Genomic DNA, 21,539 nt, shown 5'->3' with positions numbered 1-21,539 from the left:
GCTGCGGTAGGGTTTAGGTCGTCGTGAGAATTGAGAGGAAGGCTGGGTAGCATTCCTACAGGACATCAGTCGTCTTATCAGCAACCAGCATGGTTTCAATGCCGTAATTAATTTTCTGTCAGACCTGGTCCAGTCATGTGACTGGGCTACATGATAATTTTGACAAGGGGGGACTTTAAGGCTTCTGATTAGTTCCTGCACAATGCAGCTAATATTGAAACTGGTGGGGTTGGGGAGGGGTAGAGGAACTGAGAGGATTAAGAATGAGGAAATTGATTGCATAGTTTAAGGATAGGGAATTCCAATCTGTGGTAAGAGGAACAGTCTGTGGAATAAGATGTGATTAGTGGACTATGTCAGGGTTCTGTCCTAAGTCCAGTATTCTGTCAGTTTGAAGGAATAGAAATCTAGATAAGCTGCTTCATTCGTGACTCTAAGTGAAGAAGAATCTTTGAAAGGGTTTACAAAGGGTGCCTGAGTGAGCAGAAAGGTGGCAGTTGAAGTTCATTGTAGGCAAGTGCCAAGTACTGCACATGGACCGTGTATCAGCTATGGGAGTGGAACCATTTGCAGCTGAGCAGGGCAAGGATGCGTTTTTATTTCCAGGATTGCATTGCTAAGAGCAGAATGAGAGGGCAGTAGAAGCACAAAACATAATGCCATGGGGGTAGATGCCAAAGCCCCAGGTAATGCTTCCATTCTGCTGGGCCCTGCAAGGAAACGGACACTAGACTTGCCTAAAGGAGTCCCAACAGAAATCTTCCAGAAAGGTGTAAAGAGGAGGAGTTATGATTAGAGGTTAATGGACATGGTGTTTTTGGTCCTGTCACTAGAATCCAGAAGGGGAGGGGTTGTTGTGAAGCACAAGTCTGAGTAAAGGAGATACGAAAGGATCTTAAACAGGAAGTAGGGGGGGGCACAGGCCGTGCTGATTGCAGAGATTAACTACTCTTTGGTGGTCTCCCGAAGTACTTCACGGATGTTGCTGTGGATCTGTTAAGTAGACAACCATAGTGCGTGTGGAGAGGAAATCTTCAACAGCATTCAAGCGGGCATGGGACTGGATGTAGATGGGGTAATGGGATGGGTGTAGATGGGGTAATGGGATGGGTGTAGATGGGGTAATGGGACTGGATGTAGATGGGGTAATGGGACTGGATGTAGATGGGGTAATGGGATGGGTGTAGATGGGGTAATGGGATGGATGTAGATGGGGTAATGGGATGGGTGTAGATGGGGTAATGGGACTGGATGTAGATGGGGTAATGGGATGGGTGTAGATGGGGTAATGGGATGGATGTAGATGGGGTAATGGATGGGTGTAGTTAGTAATGGGATGGATGTAGATGGGGTAATGGACTGGATGTAGATGGGGTAATGGGATGGGTGTAGATGGGGTAATGGACTGGATGTAGATGGGGTAATGGGATGGGTGTAGATGGGGTAATGGGATGGGTGTAGATGGGGTAATGGGATGGGTGTAGATGGGTAATGGGACTGGATGTAGATGGGGTAATGGGATGGGTGTAGATGGGGTAATGGGATGGGTGTAGATGGGGTAATGGGATGGGTGTAGATGGGGTAATGGGATGGGTGTAGTTGGGGTAATGGGATGGATGTAGATGGGGTAATGGGACTGGATGTAGATGGGGTAATGGGATGGGTGTAGATGGGGTAATGGGATGGGTGTAGATGGGGTAATGGGATGGGTGTAGATGGGGTAATGGGACTGGATGTAGATGGGGTAATGGGATGGGTGTAGATGGGGTAATGGGATGGGTGTAGATGGGGTAATGGGATGGGTGTAGATGGGGTAATGGGGGAAGGTAGGGATGGAAAGAAGCTTAAAGTAAATGTCCATAAATGGCAGACTAGATAAATTTAGTCATTTTCTTCCATTAAGCAGTTGTAATGTAGAGCTGTTTCAGAAGTACTCTGGATGCATTATGACAATATCTGCCTTAGGTCATATAAAAGGCCCATCTGCTTGAAAAGGCAGCTACTACCCACACGTTGTTTTAAGAGAGTTAACCGAGTGGGTTCATTTGCAGCCAGTGCACTGCACTGCACTGCAGCCAGTGCAGTGCAGTTGCTAAGTTCTAGCTGTGTATACACTGATGAGATGTCAAAAATGGAGGGAGCTGTGAGCACAGAGCAGGATTATATGTTCAGGAAAGTGCAAAAAGAAAGTATGTATCCCCCACATCAGGCCGCTGTTAAATCTGAAGTACAGGCAACAGGTACCACACAGTACTGGATGGCATCAGAACTGCTTTGCACCAGGGCTCAATGCCGCTTTATAAAACTGAAAAGTACTGGCTGATCATCGGTGGGCTTATAAGGATTGGCATCACTTAATCATGATACTCTGATGCAGCAGAACACACTGAACTCCTGTGAGATGGGAGCACATATCTGTTATTAGGTTTGAGACTGGATTTTGTCTTTTATTTGCATCGACATGTAACCAAGAAGATAGTTTATGGAGACCATGTCCTGTGCACTTAGGATGTTTGTCTTTTGTCTTTTCGGCTTTTCCGGGTTAGGGGTCACCACAGATTTTTATGGTGCTGAGTTGCCAGCATGATGCCCAACCTTCACTGAAGGCACGCCCATTCACGCATGTCTTTCGGAGGCCACTCGACCACGAGGAGGACATGCAGACTCCACAGAGAAGGCGCTCCATCTGAGAATCGAACGGGAGAACCTCTTGCTGTGAAGCAAGAACGCTACCGCTGTACTACCGCGGCTTGCCCTCTGCACTTAGGATACGTTATTTTAATAACAGATGACTTGCTTATGGTTATGGCATGTGAAAGGGTAATCGCAGCATATTTTATAATAAAAAGGATAGTATGTTGAAACAGTCATGTTGGGAACTGGGGCTGATGTGTCAGGAAAGTTTTTAAAAGGACTGGAGAGGCAGTAGCACATTAAGGTGGAGGATCCAAGTAGAAAATTTGTAGGAGGATCCAAGTAGAAAATTAGTAGCGATAGTCCAACTCCAAACCAAGCCTGAGAAGCTTTAGGTTCATGCGTCTGATTGTGAATTTTGGTTGTTCGCAGTAGCCTTATTGTTGCTGTTTTCTATTCTCTTTATCAAACTTGTATTTGAAGGAAGTTAGACTGACTTCTTACTGTAATGCTAACCTTATTGTATAATCTTGGAAGGTGATAGCATTGTGTAATGTATCTCTCTCTCTTTTCAATTCATTTATTTTGAGAATAAGTTTTCCTAGTGGTGCATTTCAGGCATAGACCTTCAGGTAGAACTGGATAAAACATTTTATTGCTCACCAGCCTGAAATCCTTGTTTAAACAGAATGCAGTTAAAATTCATGAAGACTTCTGTCTTGTTTTGTCAGGAAGGAGTCATTGTACCTTCTAAAGATGATTCGGGTGGTTTGTTGAAAAGCTGTGAAAAGCATAATTTTATCCAGTAAAAACTCTTAACAGCAAGTTATAAAGTGGTACAGTGATCTTGGAGTGACCAGACCTACTCTTTAGAATTAGATGGGTTACAGAATGTGGCTTAGTCTCTGTGGTAGGTGCACATTTGCCAAAGTGTGAGTTGGTGTGCACTATCCTTCCATCTTGAACTTTTTTAATGGTTATATTGTAATCCATATGTGGAAAGTCTTGTGTTAACATTTGTTGAAGTTTTGTTAACCTTATCTATGCCATCAGTAAATGTTTTTACCACTGCACCAGCCATTACTTTCTCCTTGTTGATATTTCTGTCATGAGAACGCTCTCATCTTGTTTTGAATTGCATTCGTGGGTGTTTGTATTCCGGTTACATTTTTTTCTGCTGTTTACAGAAAATGCAGGAAATGGATGAGAGGCGAATAAAAAGGCTAAAACAAGGATATAGTTCGTTTGCCGAGATGGAGAGGCAAGTTATGCCAATTATAGGAAAATGTCTGGATGGAATGACAAAGGCAGCTGAATCTGTTAATGAAAAATATGTAAGTATACATTCATAAATAGTTGTATGTGGTACAGTCTTGATTATCACTGCATACTTGTATATGAACTGGAAGATGTCTTGCAGTTTGTTCTGACATCGTCTCCAGACCCTCAAGGACCTTTGAGGGATTTCCTTGCTCCCCCTTTCTCTTTCTTTGCATAGCCATGGTCACTTTTCTTATTCACTTTCTCCCACTGCCTGTTCAATGTACTCAGTCTTAATGGAGACTGGTTTACTGGGATGAGTATTGCTTTGGGACGAGTATCGTTTTGGGCTCTTGCTGCCTTCTGCCACATTTCCCTTCATCACTGGGTGTCCTTTACTGCTGTCATGAGGCAGCGACTGTGTGTGCATTTTTCTCACCACAGCTGTTGCTCTTATCTCTTGGTATGTCACAACTCTTGCATGCTTCACCTGGATACCCGAAGATAGTTTTGTGGTTGGTATGTAGACATAGACAGTCAAGGCTCTTGGAGTTTAATGCTGAAGCCCATATGTTTAAGTACCTTGGTTAGGAGATCTGCTCACTCCTAATACATATTTAACACTGACCCTGAGCATTGAATCAATGGTCTCTGTATTCTTGACCTGGTTTCCTGAGCGGGATTTTTATTCTTTAACTTGTAAGCTGCATTCACTTTAGTGACTTGCTCAAGGTCACACATTATACATATGGAGGGGAGTGAGAATTGAGCCCTACACTTTGGGAGTAGATCATTTTCCTTATATAGCCTTTAAAAAAGGCCTTGAAGAAATGCATTAAGGAAAACTCTCAATGCCATTGTTTTGACACCTCCTCTGGTGTTTTAACTCTGCACCTGGCCCTTTTCATCTTCAGAGATGTATATCCTATTACGTTGTTTGTACTTTGTATTTGGCTGGAATCGTACTTTCCACTCCACGTCACACTTTCCTCACTTTTTCTGCTCTACTAAAATACTTTACAGAACATTTTCTGCTCTACTAAAATACTTTACAGAACGTTTTCTGCTCTACTAAAATACTTTACGGAACGTTTTCTGCTCTACTAAAATACTTTACAGAACGGTTTCTGCTCTACTAAAATACTTTACAGAACGGTTTCTGCTCTACTAAAATACTTTACAGAACGTTTTCTGCTCTACTAAAATGCTTTACAGAACATTTTCTGCTCTACTAAAATACTTTACAGAATGTTTTCTGCTCTACTAAAATACTTTACAGAACGGTTTCTGCTCTTCTAAAATACTTTACAGAACGTTTTCTGCTCTACTAAAATGCTTTACAGAACGTTTTCTGCTCTACTAAAATACTTTACAGAACATTTTCTGCTCTACTAAAATACTTTACAGAACGTTTTCCTCTTTTATCTGCATATCTTTCTACCTGTGTTGCACACCATTTCATATGCAGCTCATAATCTCAGCTACACATAACTCCTTTCTATCTCAACCCATTTTTGTGATTTTTCTGATCATTTTCTATTTTGCTTTTATTTGCTTTTATCCTTTTCTCTTCTTTTTTTACTTTTGTTAATATTGTAAGAAGATTTAGGTACGTTTTTGCACTGTATTGTTTATATTGTTGTATTGTTACATCCTGTAGATATTTTACAGTAAAATGATTGTGTTTATGCTGGACTGCAGTCAGTCCTTGGCCTTTTTGGCCCTGGGTCATGTTTGAAAAGGGTCTTTGGACGAGCGCAGTCACCTTGTTAAGAAGTGTATAAATTAAAATAATCCCTTGCAGTAGTTTCCAGATGCAGTGTTTGTTTACAATATGCTATGTTTTTTTTATATTTTGCTTTACAAAGTATGAACTCTCATTTTACATGCCTGTGGTGTGTTCTGCATTTCTCTGATTTTGACTGACAAGTCTTTTTTGTCTGTTTTGCAGTTGCTTTAAGAATTGATCTGTTCTGTAATCTACTGTTTTCTTTGCTTTTAGACAAAGCAGATGTTCTTCGTGTTTCACTGTTGCAGTCATCACATTTGGGTTATCCCTGCTGGGGTACTCCTCGGCTGGCCTGAATACCAGACTTTGTATTTCTGCTTAGGTTGCTGTCGCTTGAAGACTGACGTCAGGTTGTTAGTGGTATAAAGGAAGGCAGCCGATGATATTACATCAGTCTTTCTTGGCGTGGAGCCCGAAGCAGAAGCAGTTCGCACGAGTGCCGGTTGGCTGCTACCTGAGTTTCATTTCCGAATTGAAGTTGAAGTCTTCGAAAGCCAAGTACCCCGTTGGGGATCTTTTTTCTTGCACTAACCGATTTCAGAAAAAGTTAATAATTGTCTCTCCTGTGGAAAGCAAATACCACACCGGGACTTCCACTCCTACTGTGTCACTTGTCTAGGCCCAGACCACGCTGTCCCTCTTTGTTGGTTCTGTGCTTTAACGCCAGAACTATTTGTCGTCGGGCCCTTATTGTAGCCAGATATTTCTGTTTACAATCCTCAAATTCTGATATGGCTTCCGTAAGCCATCTGACAGCAGACCTGCCAAAAAAACGTAAAGATAAAGACAGACCGCACAGGACTAAATCTTCCGACAGCGCTACCGCCAAGCTGGTAGTCAGTCCTCCGGAATTCAGTGGGGTGCTTTCGCAACCCCTGATGTCCACTTCAGTTTATTCACAGGTCTCTACTGAGATTCTTTTGAAGTCTGGTATGCTGCAGAACTCTTCTTCAACTAAGGATCATGCGGCCTTCTCTACCTTGGATGGGTCCGGAGCCGCTGTGCAGGCATCAACTTCCGAGGAAGTCATTCACAACACCGAATCCAGACATAAACCGATGCCTTCTTTCATGGCTACCGTCCTTTCTAAAACCGAGTTTCTTAGGCCTAGGGGTTCAACCACCCCCAGGAAACTGACTTCCAGCCATTCTTTGGCGCCTGCTCCCTTGCCTCAGTCACAAATGCTTAGAATGGCAGAGGAATTCATCATGCTGATTAGGGGAAGACAAGCCACTCCCTCAAAAAGAAAGAGTTCTGTCTCCAGAAGTTTTGTCTGAACAAGTCAGATGAATCTGATGCATCTGACTATGAAGACATGCAGCTTCTGTCTATGTATGAGGATTCTGATGCAGAGGAATGTATTCCTTCAGCCTCTTCCCCCAGAGGATTTTTCCTTTGGGGAAACCCTGCATACTTTACGGGAGCATTTCAAATAGGAGAGTTAAGACTACCCACAGTCTAAGAAGAGACTCAGAGAGTTCCTGGACCTTCCACAGCCCAGGCCCTTAGCCATACCCCCAGTTGTAGATGTGGTGGATGATGTCTTCCTGGATTCCAGCTTGACTCCAGACTCCCTCCTTCCTGCTCCCAGAAAGCCAGACGGGGTACTACAGAGTCCCTGACTCCCTCACAAATACCTCTTTAAAAACCCAGCAGTGGACCCTGAGGTCATTACTCAAGGCCTAAAAGGGGTTAAAGCTACTTAATCTAAGAATCCCACCCCCTCAGACAGGGAATCCAGAGCACTGGACAGATGGGGTAAAAAAGTATACACCTCAGCTACTCTTGCTATCAGGGCACTAAATTGTCAGCTCTCTCTGCTTAAATACCAGCAACATAGCTTGGAACTCCTTAAACAAAAATATTTCCACCTTTCCTGCATGGGCAGACTCTAACGATTTACAGGAATTAATGCACTCTGCTGGTGAATTGGCTAAACACACTTTGCACTGCAGTTTTGACGCCCTAGAAGCTTCTTGCAGGGCAGCAGTCACTGGATCTGTCATCAGAAGACATGCATGGCTTAAGGAACAACCCCTGCCCGACCATGTCAAATCAAAATTGTTGGATGCTGCACAAAGATAACTTATTTGGTATTAAAGCAGAAGAGGTGTTAAAAGAGATGGAAGAAAAAGCAAAATCTATGCAAACTGTTAAAGATTTCTTACAGGTACAGCCCTCTAGGTTCAGCAGGCATTTTCCTTCCAAGCACTGGTCCTTTCCTACACCTAGCAAACCGTGTCAGACTAGGCCCTGTGGACACAGACCTTCAAGGCAGCAGTCCATTGGCTTGCAGAGATCTAAGCAGTGGGCTGTCTCCACTTCAAAACCAGGGAGTTCTAAGCCACCCATATGGTAAAAACTCACAATGACTCACCCCCCCTTCCTATATCGCCTCTGCCCACCCTCACATACCCCTAGGGGGAAAACTCTCCTTTCCCTCAAGTACCTGGGCCACCATTACCAAGGACCATCTGGTTCTGAACATTGTGTCAGGGGTACAAATTCTCCTTCCACAACCCCTCCAACCCCAAAAGGGTTCCCAGATCTACCACCAAATCAGTGGGCAGAGGCTGAAAAGCAAATCCGTACCCTTCTGTCCTTGGGAGCAGTGGAACATGTTCCTGCAGAGCAGATAGGCAAAGACTTCTACTCCAAACTTTTTCTGGTACCCAGAAAAGAGGGCACCTGGTGCCCCTTCCTCGATCTATCCATTCTAAACACCTTCCTGGTGATCCCAAAATTAAAAATGCTCACCCTCAAGCAGCTGCTACCCATGCTGACCAAGAACACTTGGCTAGTCACCCTGGACCTAAAAGAGGCCTACCTCCACATTCCCATCAGGGAGTCCTGCAGAAAATATCTTCGCTTCAGGGCAGGATCTCAACACTTTCAGTTCTCTGCACTTCCCTTTGGCTTATCTACTGCTCCCAGAGTTTTCACAAAATGCCTGGCTCTGGCCATTGCGTTTTGCTGACAAAGAAATATTAAAATTTACCCCTACTTAGATGACTGCCTTTTTCAGGCACATGGCCTGGAAAAGCTGCTCAAAGACCTGGCCTTTGTAAAGGACCTACTAACCTCCTTAGGGTACACAATCAAAAGAAATCCAAACAAGTACCTACCAAAAGGATAATCTTCCTGGGAGCAAGTCTGGACACAGCATCCCAGATGGCATGCCTAACACCAGAGAAACAGTTTCCTATCAGCTTACTTCTCTCAACAGGCCACCAGGGTCCTAGCTTTCTGCAAGGAAAATCCTGCAAGCTCTGGGGTTCATGGCATCTTGCATACTTCTTATTCCATATGCCAGACTGCATATGAAGAAACTTCAATGGTACCTAAAGAGCCTTTGGTGTCAACACTCTAAAGATCTGGAAACTTCTACCTATTATTCCTTGCCTGAGGGATGAATTTCTTTGGTGGGCAACAGCCTGCTCCCACAACAAGGGACTGCCCCTCTCCCCCACACCCTGCTACCCAAAGCCTCCCCACAGATACATTAGACTATGCTTGGGGTGCACACATGTACGACAGGTACATACAGGGCCAATGTTTCATAGTTTCATAGTTTGGTACTAGGCTATCTGCCCTGGGGCATTAATAAGCCTAGCCATAGTGATGTGGCTTTCACCACCCCATGCAATGGTACAAAAGTGTACAGAATAGATTTAGAATACTGTGCCTCTGTCTAGTAGTGACACAGTGAAGATCCCCTTACATAATAGAATTAGTTTACTGTGCCTCTGTCTAGTAGTGACACAGAGATGACCCCTGGGGTAAACCTACGATCTCCCATCCACTTGTCAATATTTCTCTTGAAGAGAGTCGGTGAGGGGCTCTGCCTAACATAAACAGGGATTCTGTAGAGTATGGGAAGCCTCTGAGTTATGAATCTGTCCCTCCAGCATGTCCTGTTCATATTTGTGCTGAGGTTCAAATCTTTAGCTCTCGTGGTTCTGATGGATTTGGATTTTTTGAGGTGGAGCATGTCCATCAATTCCTGATTGGACATGGTTCCTGATTGGACATGGCCTTGTATGTCAGGCACAGATCACTTCTGAGTAGGCGGTATGCTACTGAATAGAGTTGGAGTTTCTTTAGTCTGGCAGCATATGACATATGTTGGAGACCCTTGATCCTCTTGGTGAGGTACTTTTGGGGTCTGTCTAGCTGTTGCAAGTGCTGGGTGAGGTACATACCAAATGGGGCATTGTACTCAATCATGGGCCTGATAAGGGAGGAGTACAGGGGCACAATGACCTCCTTTGATCTGGATGTGAATCCCTTCATGATAAGGTGGGCAAGGTAGAAAGTCTTTCTAACCACTTTAGCAACGTGGGTGTCAAATGAGAGGTCACTATCGACTTGGGTCCCCAGGTCTCTGATTACTTTTTCTGTACTCAGTGGGTTACCGCCTATGTGATAGTTTGTGGGCACTTCGTTTTTCTCAAAGGGGATGACTATACAGTTTTTGGCATTTAGTTTAAGGCCATGATTCCGGCACCAGTTGTCCGTTTCAATGAGGCCTTTCTGTAGGATGTATGTGTCAGCTGGTGTATCGACTATGGCGCCTAGTTTGCAGTCATCTGCGAACTTTGTCAGCCACAACCCACCCATGTTTGCTTTCACATCTGAGAAATAAATGCCGAACAAGAGGGGGTCCCAGGACAGAGCCCTGTGGGACACCACTTGTCACTGGCTTTGAGTCTGACATGGCTCCAGCGATTCTGACTTTATGCGTTCTATCCTTTAGCCAGTTTGCCACCCATCTTGTGACATATGGATTTACATTTAAGCTGTTGAGCTTGTCTATGATGCCAGAGTGGGGTATTGTGTCGAAAACTTTAGCCAAGTCCAGGTAGGCTGTATGGACTACTTTGCTCTTGTCAGTGGCTCTAGTGACTGTTTCGAAAAAGTCAACCAGGTTTAAAAGGCAGGATCTGCCTTTTACAAAGCCGAACTGGGTGGGATCAAGTGTCTGTAAGTCCCCAATGTCTCTGTTTATTAGTTCCATAATGATTCTTTCCATACCTTTGCAGACCAGGCTGGTTAAGCTTATGGGGCGGTAGTTACCAGGGTCAGTAGAGGTGCCTCCTTTGTGGAGTGGGACTACTGTTGCTGTACGCCAGTTTTCATGTACATATCCTGTAGTAAGGCTAAGGTTAAATAGCATTTTTATGTGCGGGTTTAGCTCCTCTTGGAGTTCACGTAGCACGCAACCCGGGATACCGTCGGGTCCCATTGATGCTGTGTTTTTAGCCTTGCTGAGGGTGGTTCTCATCTGGACATCTGAGATGACAGGGAGGTTACAGTCAGCTGGGATAAGTATTTCATCTTCTGGGGGTGAGGGAGGGGAGAAATTTGCACTGAACCTGTCTGCCAGAATGTTGGCAATATCTGTGGGTTCAGTGTATTTTTTGTCATTGTGAACTAACTCTGAACATATCTGAGGGTTTCTGCCCAGGTTTCTAACATAGCTGAAGAAGGCCTTGTGGTTATCTTTAGTGTCCATAGCGATTTTTCTCTCAAAGTTGGCCTTGGATGTTTTTATGAGAGAACGTAGTTCTACTAGTGCTGATCAGAGATGCCTCTCTTTATGGGATTTTGCTCTGTGCAGTAGCTTCCTTCTTTGTTATACAATTTGTTTATGGCTGGGGTCCACCAGACAGGACACCTGCCCTTGGTGGAGAGGGTCTTGGTTTTATTTGGGATTGCATGATCCATGCATTCTTGGAGATGTCCATAGAAAGCATTTGTGAAGGATTCTGCATTGTGGGATGTGGTTTCCACTGTCCCCGTGGGCTTAAAGGATACCATCTCAGTTTTAAGAAGTGTAAAGACGGCTTTTGAGAAGTTTTTCACTGTAGTCTTTTGTGTTGGGGGTGGAGGTGGGATATGTATATCCAGGGTGATTAGTTTGTGGTCAGACCTCACTAGTGAAGGGTATACTTCCGGTGTGGAGCACTTTGTCCCCATGTTTGTGATGATCAGGTCTAGTATATTATCTCCCCTTGTGGGAGAGGTGACTAGCTGTTCCATTGCGTTTAAATTTATGAATTCGAGGAACCTTTGGGCTAGGGTATTTGGACTAGAATAATGCACCCAGTCTATGTTAGGGTAGTTGAAGTCTCCTAATATGATGGTGTTTGGTGAGGCATTCATATCCTTCAATGTCTTCAGGAAGGCTGAGTGGGGTTCCTGAGATTGGGAGGGTGGTCTGTAACATGCTACCAGTTGTATAGCAGTTTTGCCTATGGTTAGTTGCACCTGGATGGTCTCTGATGCTTCATGTGTTGCCACTAACCTGGAGGTGTGGGTGTCCTTGATGAATATGGACACTCCCCCTCCCTTTTTGGTTTGGCCCGAGTTTTGGGGCCGAAAGGCATGATACGAGGTATAGCCTGGTAGCGCTGGGGTGCTCTCAGGAGCCTTGAACCAGGTCTCAGTTACAGCACAGACATCGATGTTCTCCATACTGAGGAGTGCTTCGAGAGCCTGCATCTTGAGATTTAGACTTCTGGCGTTGAGCAGCATTACCCTTAATTTTTTTCCATTTTTGTTTTCTAAGGAGGTGGGTTTGTCTTTTGAGCCTTGCCTAAAAAAGGCACTATGGGGGAGGCAAGAGCCTTAGCCAATATCCGGAAGCCCAGTGGTGACAGATGCAAGCCGTCCCTTGCGAAGCAGCGTGGCTTGTCCAGCATGTCATCCCAAGCAGACAGACATTGGATCCCCCTAGTATGACACCAGTAATTGAGCCAATTATTAAAGCTGGTCATCTTCTCTTTGTATTGTGGCATCATTCTTGGTGAGGGCAAGATGCTGCTCAGGGTCAGAGTCATACCAGCCTGGGCTACATAATCAGAGAGCTCCTCTATGTCTCTTTTCATGTAGTCCAGGGAGGTACGTCTCAGGTCATTCATGCCGGCATGGACAATGACGGAGTCATATTTGTACTTGCTTTGGAGTGACCTGAGTGCGCGTGTTATGTGGCGGATCCTAGCTCCCGATAGGCAGCTCACCGTTACCCTCTCCTTGTTCAGCCTGGTAAGCGGGACGTCAGTGTGTTTGACTATAGAGTCACCTATCACTAGTGTATCAGGCATGGTGTTTGGCCTTAAGGGCTGTGATTGTTTGACACACTGATTTATTGAAGTATGTGATGCATGTGTTATGTTTTGAGGTGGTGGATTTTTGGGTGTCTGCTTTGGGAGCCTCTGTTGTTTTGGTAAGTTTTTTGTTAGAGCCTCCGAGTATGTCTTTGTGTTTTTATGTGTTTGGTTTGCAGTTGTGGTAGGTCTATGTGGGACTGGGTTTGGTGTGTGTGTGGTTGCCTTCTCCTCCTGTCTGGTCTTGCCAGTACTGAATTGAGAGAGTTCAGCCTCCAGTTTGGCTATATAGTTGCATCTCTCACATGTATTTGTGTTTGTTGGGAGGAGGAGAGGGTTGTCTGTGTACATGAGACAATGGTAGCATTGTCTCAAGATTCCCAGATTAACCATCTGAACCGGAGAGGATGCCAGCAATCTACCACTCGGCATGCTAAAATATTATAAGGGAGTGCTGTGCCTTTAAGGGAAGTGGGTACTCACAGGGAGTGTGCCTTTAAGGGAAGTGGGTACTCACAGGGAAGGTAGGTGGATGTAGTGCTTACTTTAGTTAGTGAGTGCTTACTTAGAAGAGAGATTTTGAGAACAAGTGCTAGGCTTATAGTAAAGTGATTAGAGTAGATTATTATAAGAGTAGAGCTTTATTAAGGGAAAATTTGAAGAACAGACTTGGCGGAGCCAGAAAAGTTTAACCGGCGCTACGCTATGCGCACAACCGCGCAAAAACGCTCAGAGGCGGATGTTAAACAATGGAGTCCCCAGCAACTCCCCCTGCACATCAGTCTAGGAGATGATGGCTGTGCAGCATGCCTTGATAGCTTTCTAACCCCTTCTCTCTCCAGAGGTTCTTCTGATCAAAACAGACACCACCACAGTGATGTGGTACATCAACAAGCAGGGAGGGACTCACTCCTGCCCACTGTGCAGGCTGGCCATGAACCTTTGGGTCTATGAACTCCCTAGCAGACCAATTAAGCAGAAAACTGCTGGACCCCCACGAGTGGCAGCTCAACAGAAACACCTTCTTACTAATAACTCAGAAATGGGGAACCCCGGAGGTCAATCTCTTTGCCTCCCACACCAACCATCAGCTCAGCCAATTCTGTACCGGGGATCCTCACTGCATGGCATGGCAAGTAGATGCCCTGTCCTTCTCCTGGGTAAACCTCTCAGTCTATGCCTTTCTTCCCCTACCTCTCATTCCCGGGGTACTGATCAAAATAAGGGAGGAAAAACCAAGGACCATTCTCATAGCTCCAGAGTGGCCCAAACAGCACCTGTACCCCTTGCTGCGCAGCCTTTCCCCACTGTCCCATGGAATCTTCCGCAGGTTCCCAACCTCCTAACCCAGAGGGAAGGGGAATTCATGCACCCCCAATTGCAGATACTCAGTTTGGCAGCTTGGCTTCTAACCTGACCCCCTGACCAATCTGCCCTCCTCAATAAACAGGTTCTGGTTGTTATCCGAGAGGCCAGATGCCCTAGCACCAGAAAGTCTTATGCAGATAAATGGAAAAGGTTCTGCACCAGGATCCAGGCTAAGGGGACCAGTACGGCACGACCCTCCATTCCCCCTCATCCTGGATTACTTAGCTGACCTCTCTCTTTCTCCTCTATAAAAATTCATGCCTCTGCTATTTCTGCTTATTTTCCCACTGAGCAGCCTCTTTTTTCACACCCTCTGATCAAGCAGTTCTTCAGAGGGGCTAACAACTTGAGGTCCCCCAGAGTGGCACCAACACCAGCTTGGGACCTTAACTTTGTCTTTGAAAAGCTCACTCTGCCTCCATTCGAGCCAGTTTCTTCTGTAGAGCTAAAATTTCTCTCCTGGAAGACAGCCTTCCTCCTGGCCATCACTTCAGCCAGAAGAGTCTCTGAGCTGCAAGACTCATGGCAGTGGAACCCTTCATCATCTTCCATGCAGACAGGGTCTCCCTCAGAACTAATCCATCCCTCATGCCCAGGGTGGTATCCAGTGTGGCTCTCAACCAATCCTTCCATTTGCCCACCTTCTTTCCTAATCCTCAAAACAAGGGGGAAAGGATTGTGAACTCTCTAGATGTGGACAGACAGCACAGATACTATCTGGACAGGACTAAACCCTTCAGAAAGTCTGATCAACTGCTGGTTAGCTTTGCTTCAGGGGCAGAGAGGGCAAAGCCATCTCCAAACAAACCATTTCCAAATGGATAGCACACTGCATCCATTTCTGCTACAAATGGCATGGCAAGCCTCCCTTTTAGGGGGTCAAGACCCACTAAACCAGAGCAGCCCCCACCTCTGTAGCATTCCTCAGTGGAGTCCCCACCAGGGACATCCTGGAGGCTGCCACCTGGAAATCTGTTCACACCTTTACCAAACATTGCCACCTGCCTCTCTTTTCTAAATCCAGGGCAGATTTGCCTCTGCAGTCTTGCAGGCCATGCTAGCCAGCCTCTAGTTTTCTTGACTGCCTCCACCCATTTCCTCAGCTTTGACAATTAACCCAAATATGATGACTGCAACAGTGAAACATGAAAAACATAGTACAGTTGTGTACACTTACCATAAATGTAGATGTTTGAGTGTCTTCACTGTTGCAGTCCTGGTTTCCCTCCCTCCATCCCCCTTTATTCTCTTTTTCTTGTTTTTTTTCCTTTCCTTACAAGGGACATATTGGTATTTATTTCCCACTGGTGGTGTCCTACCACCAGAGACTGGCCTCCTACTTTGGGGGCTCCTAACTGGTTAGGGCAAAAAAAACTGATATAATGGCATCGTCTGCCTTCCTTTATACCACTGACGACCTGACATCAGTCTTCAAGTGACAGCAACCGAGACAGAAATACTAAGTCTCCAGTATGCAGGCCAGCCGAGGGCTACCCAGCAGGGATAACCCAAATGTGACGACTAGAACAGTGAAGACACTCGAACATCTACATTTATGGCAAGTGTACACAACTGTACATTATTGTGCTGAGTTAGTTTTGAGTCCGTTTACCAAGCAAAGGATTTAGTTTACACACAGTTGGCACCATCTTAATTATTGCTTTTTTTTACTAAATATAAATCATTACTAAATTCTATGTAGAAGGAGCTGCATCTGTTTACATAGTGTGCTGCAGTGTGGGGAGGCAGTGATCCCTCACCCCCCACTCATAGCCCCGCAGGATGGTTGGTAGTGATCCTCTGTAACCCCCCCGCCCCCAGAGCCATGCAGCATAGGAGGTAAAGATCCTCTCTTCTTCCTCTTACCGTACCTCCAGCCCCACAAACTTGGAAGCTGTTATACCCTGATGTTTTCCCCTCCACCCACAATCCCACAGCATGGGAGACTCTGACTTCACAACACTACAACCTCATAACATGGGCGGTAGTGACCCTCTATTCCTCCCCTCCCTCCACCTCTCCCCCAGGCCCACAAGCATGGAAGATGATGAGTGATCCACCATTCCCACACAACATGGAAGATTGTACTACATTGTTCTCCTTCCCCACTCAGTCCTACAACATGTGAGGTAGTGATTGTCTGTTTCTCCTCTCCCATGCAGAACCCCGCTACATAGGAAGTGGTTATCCCCTTCCCCCTACCCCAACTGCAGTCCCACAGCAAGGGTGGTGGTGATCCTCCTCCCCCAAACTAAGGAGGTGGTGATCTCCACCCCCCTGAACTACAGCCTCTTAGCAAGGGAGGTGGTGATCCCCCTCCTCCTGAACTACACCCCTTAGCAAGGGAGGTTGGTGATCCTCCTCTCCCCTAAACTGCAGCCCTTTAGCAAGGGAGGTGGTGATCCCCCTCCCCCCTGAACTACAGCCGCTTAACAGGGAAGGTGGTGATCCCCCTCCCCCCTGACCTACAGCCCCTTAACAAGGGAGGAGGTGACCCCCCTCCACTGAACTACAGCTCCTTAACAAGGGAGGTGATGATTCCCCTACCCCCAAACTGCAGCCCTGTAACATGGGCGGTGGTGATTCCCCCTGAACTACAGCCCCACAGCAAGGGAGGTGGTGAATCCTCCTCCTCCTCCCAAATTACAGCCTCCCCCCGGGAAGGTGGTGAATCCCCTCCCCCCTGGGAAGGTGGTGATCTCACCCCACACCCTACTCCACCCATTCCCCCACATAGGGGAGGTGGTGATCCCCCTCCCCCCATCCACCCAGAGGATCACTATCGCCTACGCAGGTGTGGCTGTGTGTGCTGCTGGTGGAGGAGCAGAGGATCACCACGTCGCACAGTGTATGTGTGTGTGTGTGTTTGCGCGCACACGCACAGGTGGGGGGAAGGGAACCACAAAAGCATCTCCTTTCATGCTATATATGGACACTGTGTTGTCTAAATAGAAGACGCAACTTTGCTGTTGTGGCCCAGGTCACATGTTCAGCATTTAACTGAAACAGGTTCTCATGACCAGACTGAAGCTGGATGTACTTTGGTCCATTTCTGCCACTTATTTTTAAGGGATTCCTCTTCGCGGTTTGCTCTCAGTAGTTAGTAGACAGAGATCGTGTTGTACTCCATGTTTTTCCTTACATCCGTGGGGGTGAGGATTACGTGGCGCTTTTGTTCTCTCACCGTCCTGTTGGCTTTCTTTTGTGTTGAGTTGAGAAGTGTGATACGTCCTTCCCTGTATCATGTGCTGGATTGTTTGCACTGCTCCAGGTGTAGCTGCCTTGTGCATGATCCCATCACCCCCTTGGCCTTACTGGTGCCTTGTGTATGATCCCATCACCCCCTTGGCCTTACTGGTGCCTTGTGTATGATCCCATCACCCCCTTGGCCTTACTGGTGCCTTGTGTATGATCCCATCACCCCCTTGGCCTTACTGGTGCCTTGTGTATGATCCCATCACCCCCTTGGCCTTACTGGTGCCTTGTGTATGATCCCATCACCCCCTTGTCTTTCCTGTTTTCCTTTGGCTGTGTCTGAGGACGTTGCTTGCTCTTTTTTTCTCACAACTGAGTTTGGTGGCTCATAGCTGCCAGTGTGTTTACTGTCAGGTCCTCTTCTGCTGCATTCAGTCTGTAGTTACTTTGGAAGAGTTTGCTTCCTGTTAGGCAGTATCCAGATGCAGTACCTTGTATTTCATAGCAAGAACTGGATTTCATAGCCTGGTTCTGAACCAGAGTTGCGTGTGGGATGTTGAGGGTGCCATGCAGGAATGGTCTTTTGGAGTTCCTGCAGATGCTGTGGTGATTTGCAGAGTTGTGTAGTATGTACTGGCTGTTTTGTTTGAAGACCTTCATAGTTACCATTAGCAGTATGCTCTTAGCTGATGTTCTTGTTCTTTGTCCCATTTGGTAGAGACCTTAAAAGTTTGAGATGCTGTAACAAAGGCATTTCATTACCATGCATCATTTACAAGGATGCATAGTTACATTACTATAAACATGTAACACATGTTAACGTGTCATTTACAAGGATGCATGATTACTTTACTATAAACATGACTACATGACATGCCGTTTAGCATGGCATTTACAAGGGCACATGGTTATATTACTATAAACATGACTGCATGACATGCCGTTTAGCATGTCATTTACAAGGACACACTGTTATATTACTGTAAACATGACTTCGACATGCTCTTTAGCATGTCATTTACAAGGATGCAGGGTTACTATAAACAAAACTGTGTAACCTGCTGTTGAGCTTTACCTGCAAGTTAGCGAGTTCATAAAGTAATGACTGAGCTCCTGTGTTTTTTCCCCAAGCTTGGAACCCTAAGGCTATGCTTTCATTCACTTGAAGGAAATGTTTTAACACTTGCCTACAACAGGTATTGGACCATGTGCATTAGTCTCTGTGCGTAGAGCTCCATACATGGACTGGACCCTCAGCATCGGTCTCTGTGCGTAGAGCTCCATACAGGGACTGGACTCTCAGCATCAGTCTCCATGCATAGAGTTCCATACAGGGACTGGACCCTCAACATCAGTCTCTGTGCGTAGAGCTCCATACAGGGACTGGACCGTCCACATCAGTCTCTGTACGTAGAGCTCCATACAGGGACTGGACCCTCAGCATTGGTCTCTGTGCGTAGAGCTCCATACAGGGACTGGACCCTCAGCGTCAGTCTCCATGCATAGAGCTCCATACAGGGACTGGATCCTCAACATCAGTCTCTGTGCGTAGAGCTCCATACAAGGACTGGACCCACAGGATCAGTCTCTGTGCGTAGAGCTCCATACTGTTCATCTGCACAGATTTATTTTCATTTGAGACTTTGATGCATGCATCTTTGTTCTAGAATTAATCTGTACATGTGCATGTGGCACCTGATGCCTACAGATTTTCAGTGCATTTACTCTAAAGATATTTGAAATGTACCTTGGATTTGTAAGTCTCTACGGGCTGGAGGATTGCTCAGTAGTGCATTTACTCTGAAGTTGGTTGAAATGTACCTTGGATTTGTAAGTCTCTACGGGCTGGAGGATTACTCGGTGACTACCGTGTGCTACCGTTTACCTGTTATGCAGGTGACTGTCTTTTTCCTGCTACCTGTGAGTGTGTAACAGAATGCTGAAGGCCCATATGGAACTGTTTGTGTTTTTGCTTCCTTCTGATTAACTGAATCTAACTCCTGGGTCTGTCATGAAATGTAGGGGACTTCATTGTACCCAGTGTGACCCTGCATTATGTAGTCAGAGAACTGCATAAATGGCAAGAGATCTAGTTTAATGCAAATCATACAAATGCCGGTCTGCTTTTTTTTTTGTATTACATTCACATGTTATTTTCTGCCTAAAAATATTTGTTTGCCGGAAGTCACCCTTATATTAAAATGCAAAACATTGTATATATTTTCCTTTCAAACTGCTTATTTGCATTTCTATCCAGGTGTTTGTTTTTTGTAAAATGCACTTAGGGTCATGTTGATCTGCTTTTTGTCTGTGCACTGCAGGACTCTCAGTTGGTAATCGATTTACACAAGTCTGGGTTTCCACGACCTGGAGATGTAGAATTTGAAGACTATAGCCAAGTGATAAACAGAGCCTCTTCGGACAGCAGCTTAGGAACGCCAAAGCCTGCGGGCGATGTCCGATCGGTTGGCAAGAACAAAGGCAAACGGTGGCTGTTCAGTAAGAGATACAAGGTAGGAGAGCAGGTGAACAGTACTTGTGCTAATCATGTAAAGACACGTAGGTTGTTGTGAGGAGGCAGTGCTGTTTAAGGCAGCAGGATTTCTGGGTACTGACAATATTTCTGTAAATGCTGATTAAATAGGGATTATTTTATTCATGTGGATTAAACTCCTACACGTGCTGCAGTATCCTTTAAATGCAGACCTCTGCAGCACAGTAAAACGTAAGTTTTATTCGTTCCGGCTTGTGTTATCCCTTTAGCACAAATTTTGTAAATTTGAAATGGAGTGATTTGTTTCACATGTAAATTAAACATAGACTTGCTGTTGTCTCCAGAAATTCTTGTTGCATATAATCCATAACAGACCGGTCCTTTTCATCTCTGCAGACTTGTGAAACATTGTACCTGTATGGGTATCCTCTCTTCAGGTTTACTAAGAAGGCATTTGCTTTTTCTTGTTTTACATCAATGTACTACTGTTAACGGAACATATTCCATGGACACTAGTTTATTTTTCTAATCTGAACATTAGCATGTATGCATTAATGAGCGAGTCTAATGCAGTCATAGAAGAGCAGCGCATCAGATATTCCACTTTTGTTATAAATGTAGATTGAGGGGGAACCCTGGTGTATAAAACAGATGTGTGGGTCCACACAGCTGGTTTTATAAATAGATGTTTGCAAAATTCTTGTAAACTAATGAGACCTGGAGCATAGGGTGTTAGACTCCCACAAGGTTTCTACTTGTCAAATGAATTCTTAAGGAAATTAAGATAACACTTAAATAGATTGAAGCAAAATAAGAGCATAGAGTAGACTGATTGTCCAACTTCGTGAGCCAGGGCAGTTTGTGCCGTAAAACAAAGCTTTTATTCAGTGTTGCTGCAGACAGTCCTTTGAATTTTAAGGCAGGTAAATGCTGAATAGTGTAACTTAGTAACTTTTTGTTATTTATGCATTTTTCATCCTGTAGTGGAAATACTTTTTAAAACATTTATAAAAACTGTTTGGCTAGTGGTCGCAAAAACTTGTTACACACAGGCCAGGGTGTAAATTGTAGTCATTGGGTTTGCTGAGAAGCTAGTTGGCTAATAGGGGCTTGAGTATGGAGCTCTTGTGATAGGTTTTAGCAGTTGTCTGTCTGGCCAGTATAGTACAGTATGATGTATTAAAACTGATACTGTTTTAATATTGTTTTATTCTTGTTTTAATATTGTTTTAAGATGGCCAGTTATATGCAGCCATTGGGAGGAGGAAAGCTTGTAAAGCAAATAACCCGAATAGCGGAAATAATTATCTGTGTGGGCTATATCCAGCCTTAATGTTACCTACTGAACCAGTGTGTGGGTTTTTACAGTGCTTTCACCTACACTTCTTCAGATCTGCATGGAGGGGGGTGTAAAAGGCTGAGATCGTGGTGGTGTTGTCAAGGTTGGGAGCCACTTGTCGAAATGTGTGGGGACGCAATTATACTTAGAGTGCAACCTTAGACCTGGAAGAGGGATGGAAAAAGATAACTAATTGTAACTGTAATATTATACAAATATTTTGAAAGCATCTAGTCTAGCATGAGTTGTAACAACTGCATGAAGCGTGTTCTAATCATAAGCCAAGTCAATTAAAACTGTCATGGGGAATTGTTTTCTATGCGAGAACCACCGGAGCTGTATGCATAACTT

General features: G+C 45.1%; 1 protein-coding gene across 4 annotated transcripts in view; it reads left to right on the top strand.

Moving 5' to 3' along the window:
• TRIP10 (thyroid hormone receptor interactor 10) overlaps nt 1-21,539 on the top strand; it is a 1,409,323-nt gene that overhangs the window by 912,365 nt on the left and 475,419 nt on the right. For all 4 annotated transcript variants that reach the window (XM_044084721.1, XM_044084722.1, XR_006366390.1 and 1 more), the window contains exons 8-9: nt 3,822-3,968; nt 19,677-19,868. In XM_044084721.1, coding sequence (XP_043940656.1) covers nt 3,822-3,968; nt 19,677-19,868 — 339 coding nt within the window. The remainder of the gene's footprint in view (nt 1-3,821; nt 3,969-19,676; nt 19,869-21,539) is intronic.

This window comes from Protopterus annectens, chromosome 9.part0 (assembly GCF_019279795.1).
Source record: "Protopterus annectens isolate FY-2018-M chromosome 9.part0, PAN1.0, whole genome shotgun sequence".
NCBI lineage: Eukaryota > Metazoa > Chordata > Ceratodontiformes > Protopteridae > Protopterus > Protopterus annectens.
Note: the sequence above shows the minus strand (reverse complement) of the source record. Positions and strands in the feature narration are given on the sequence as shown.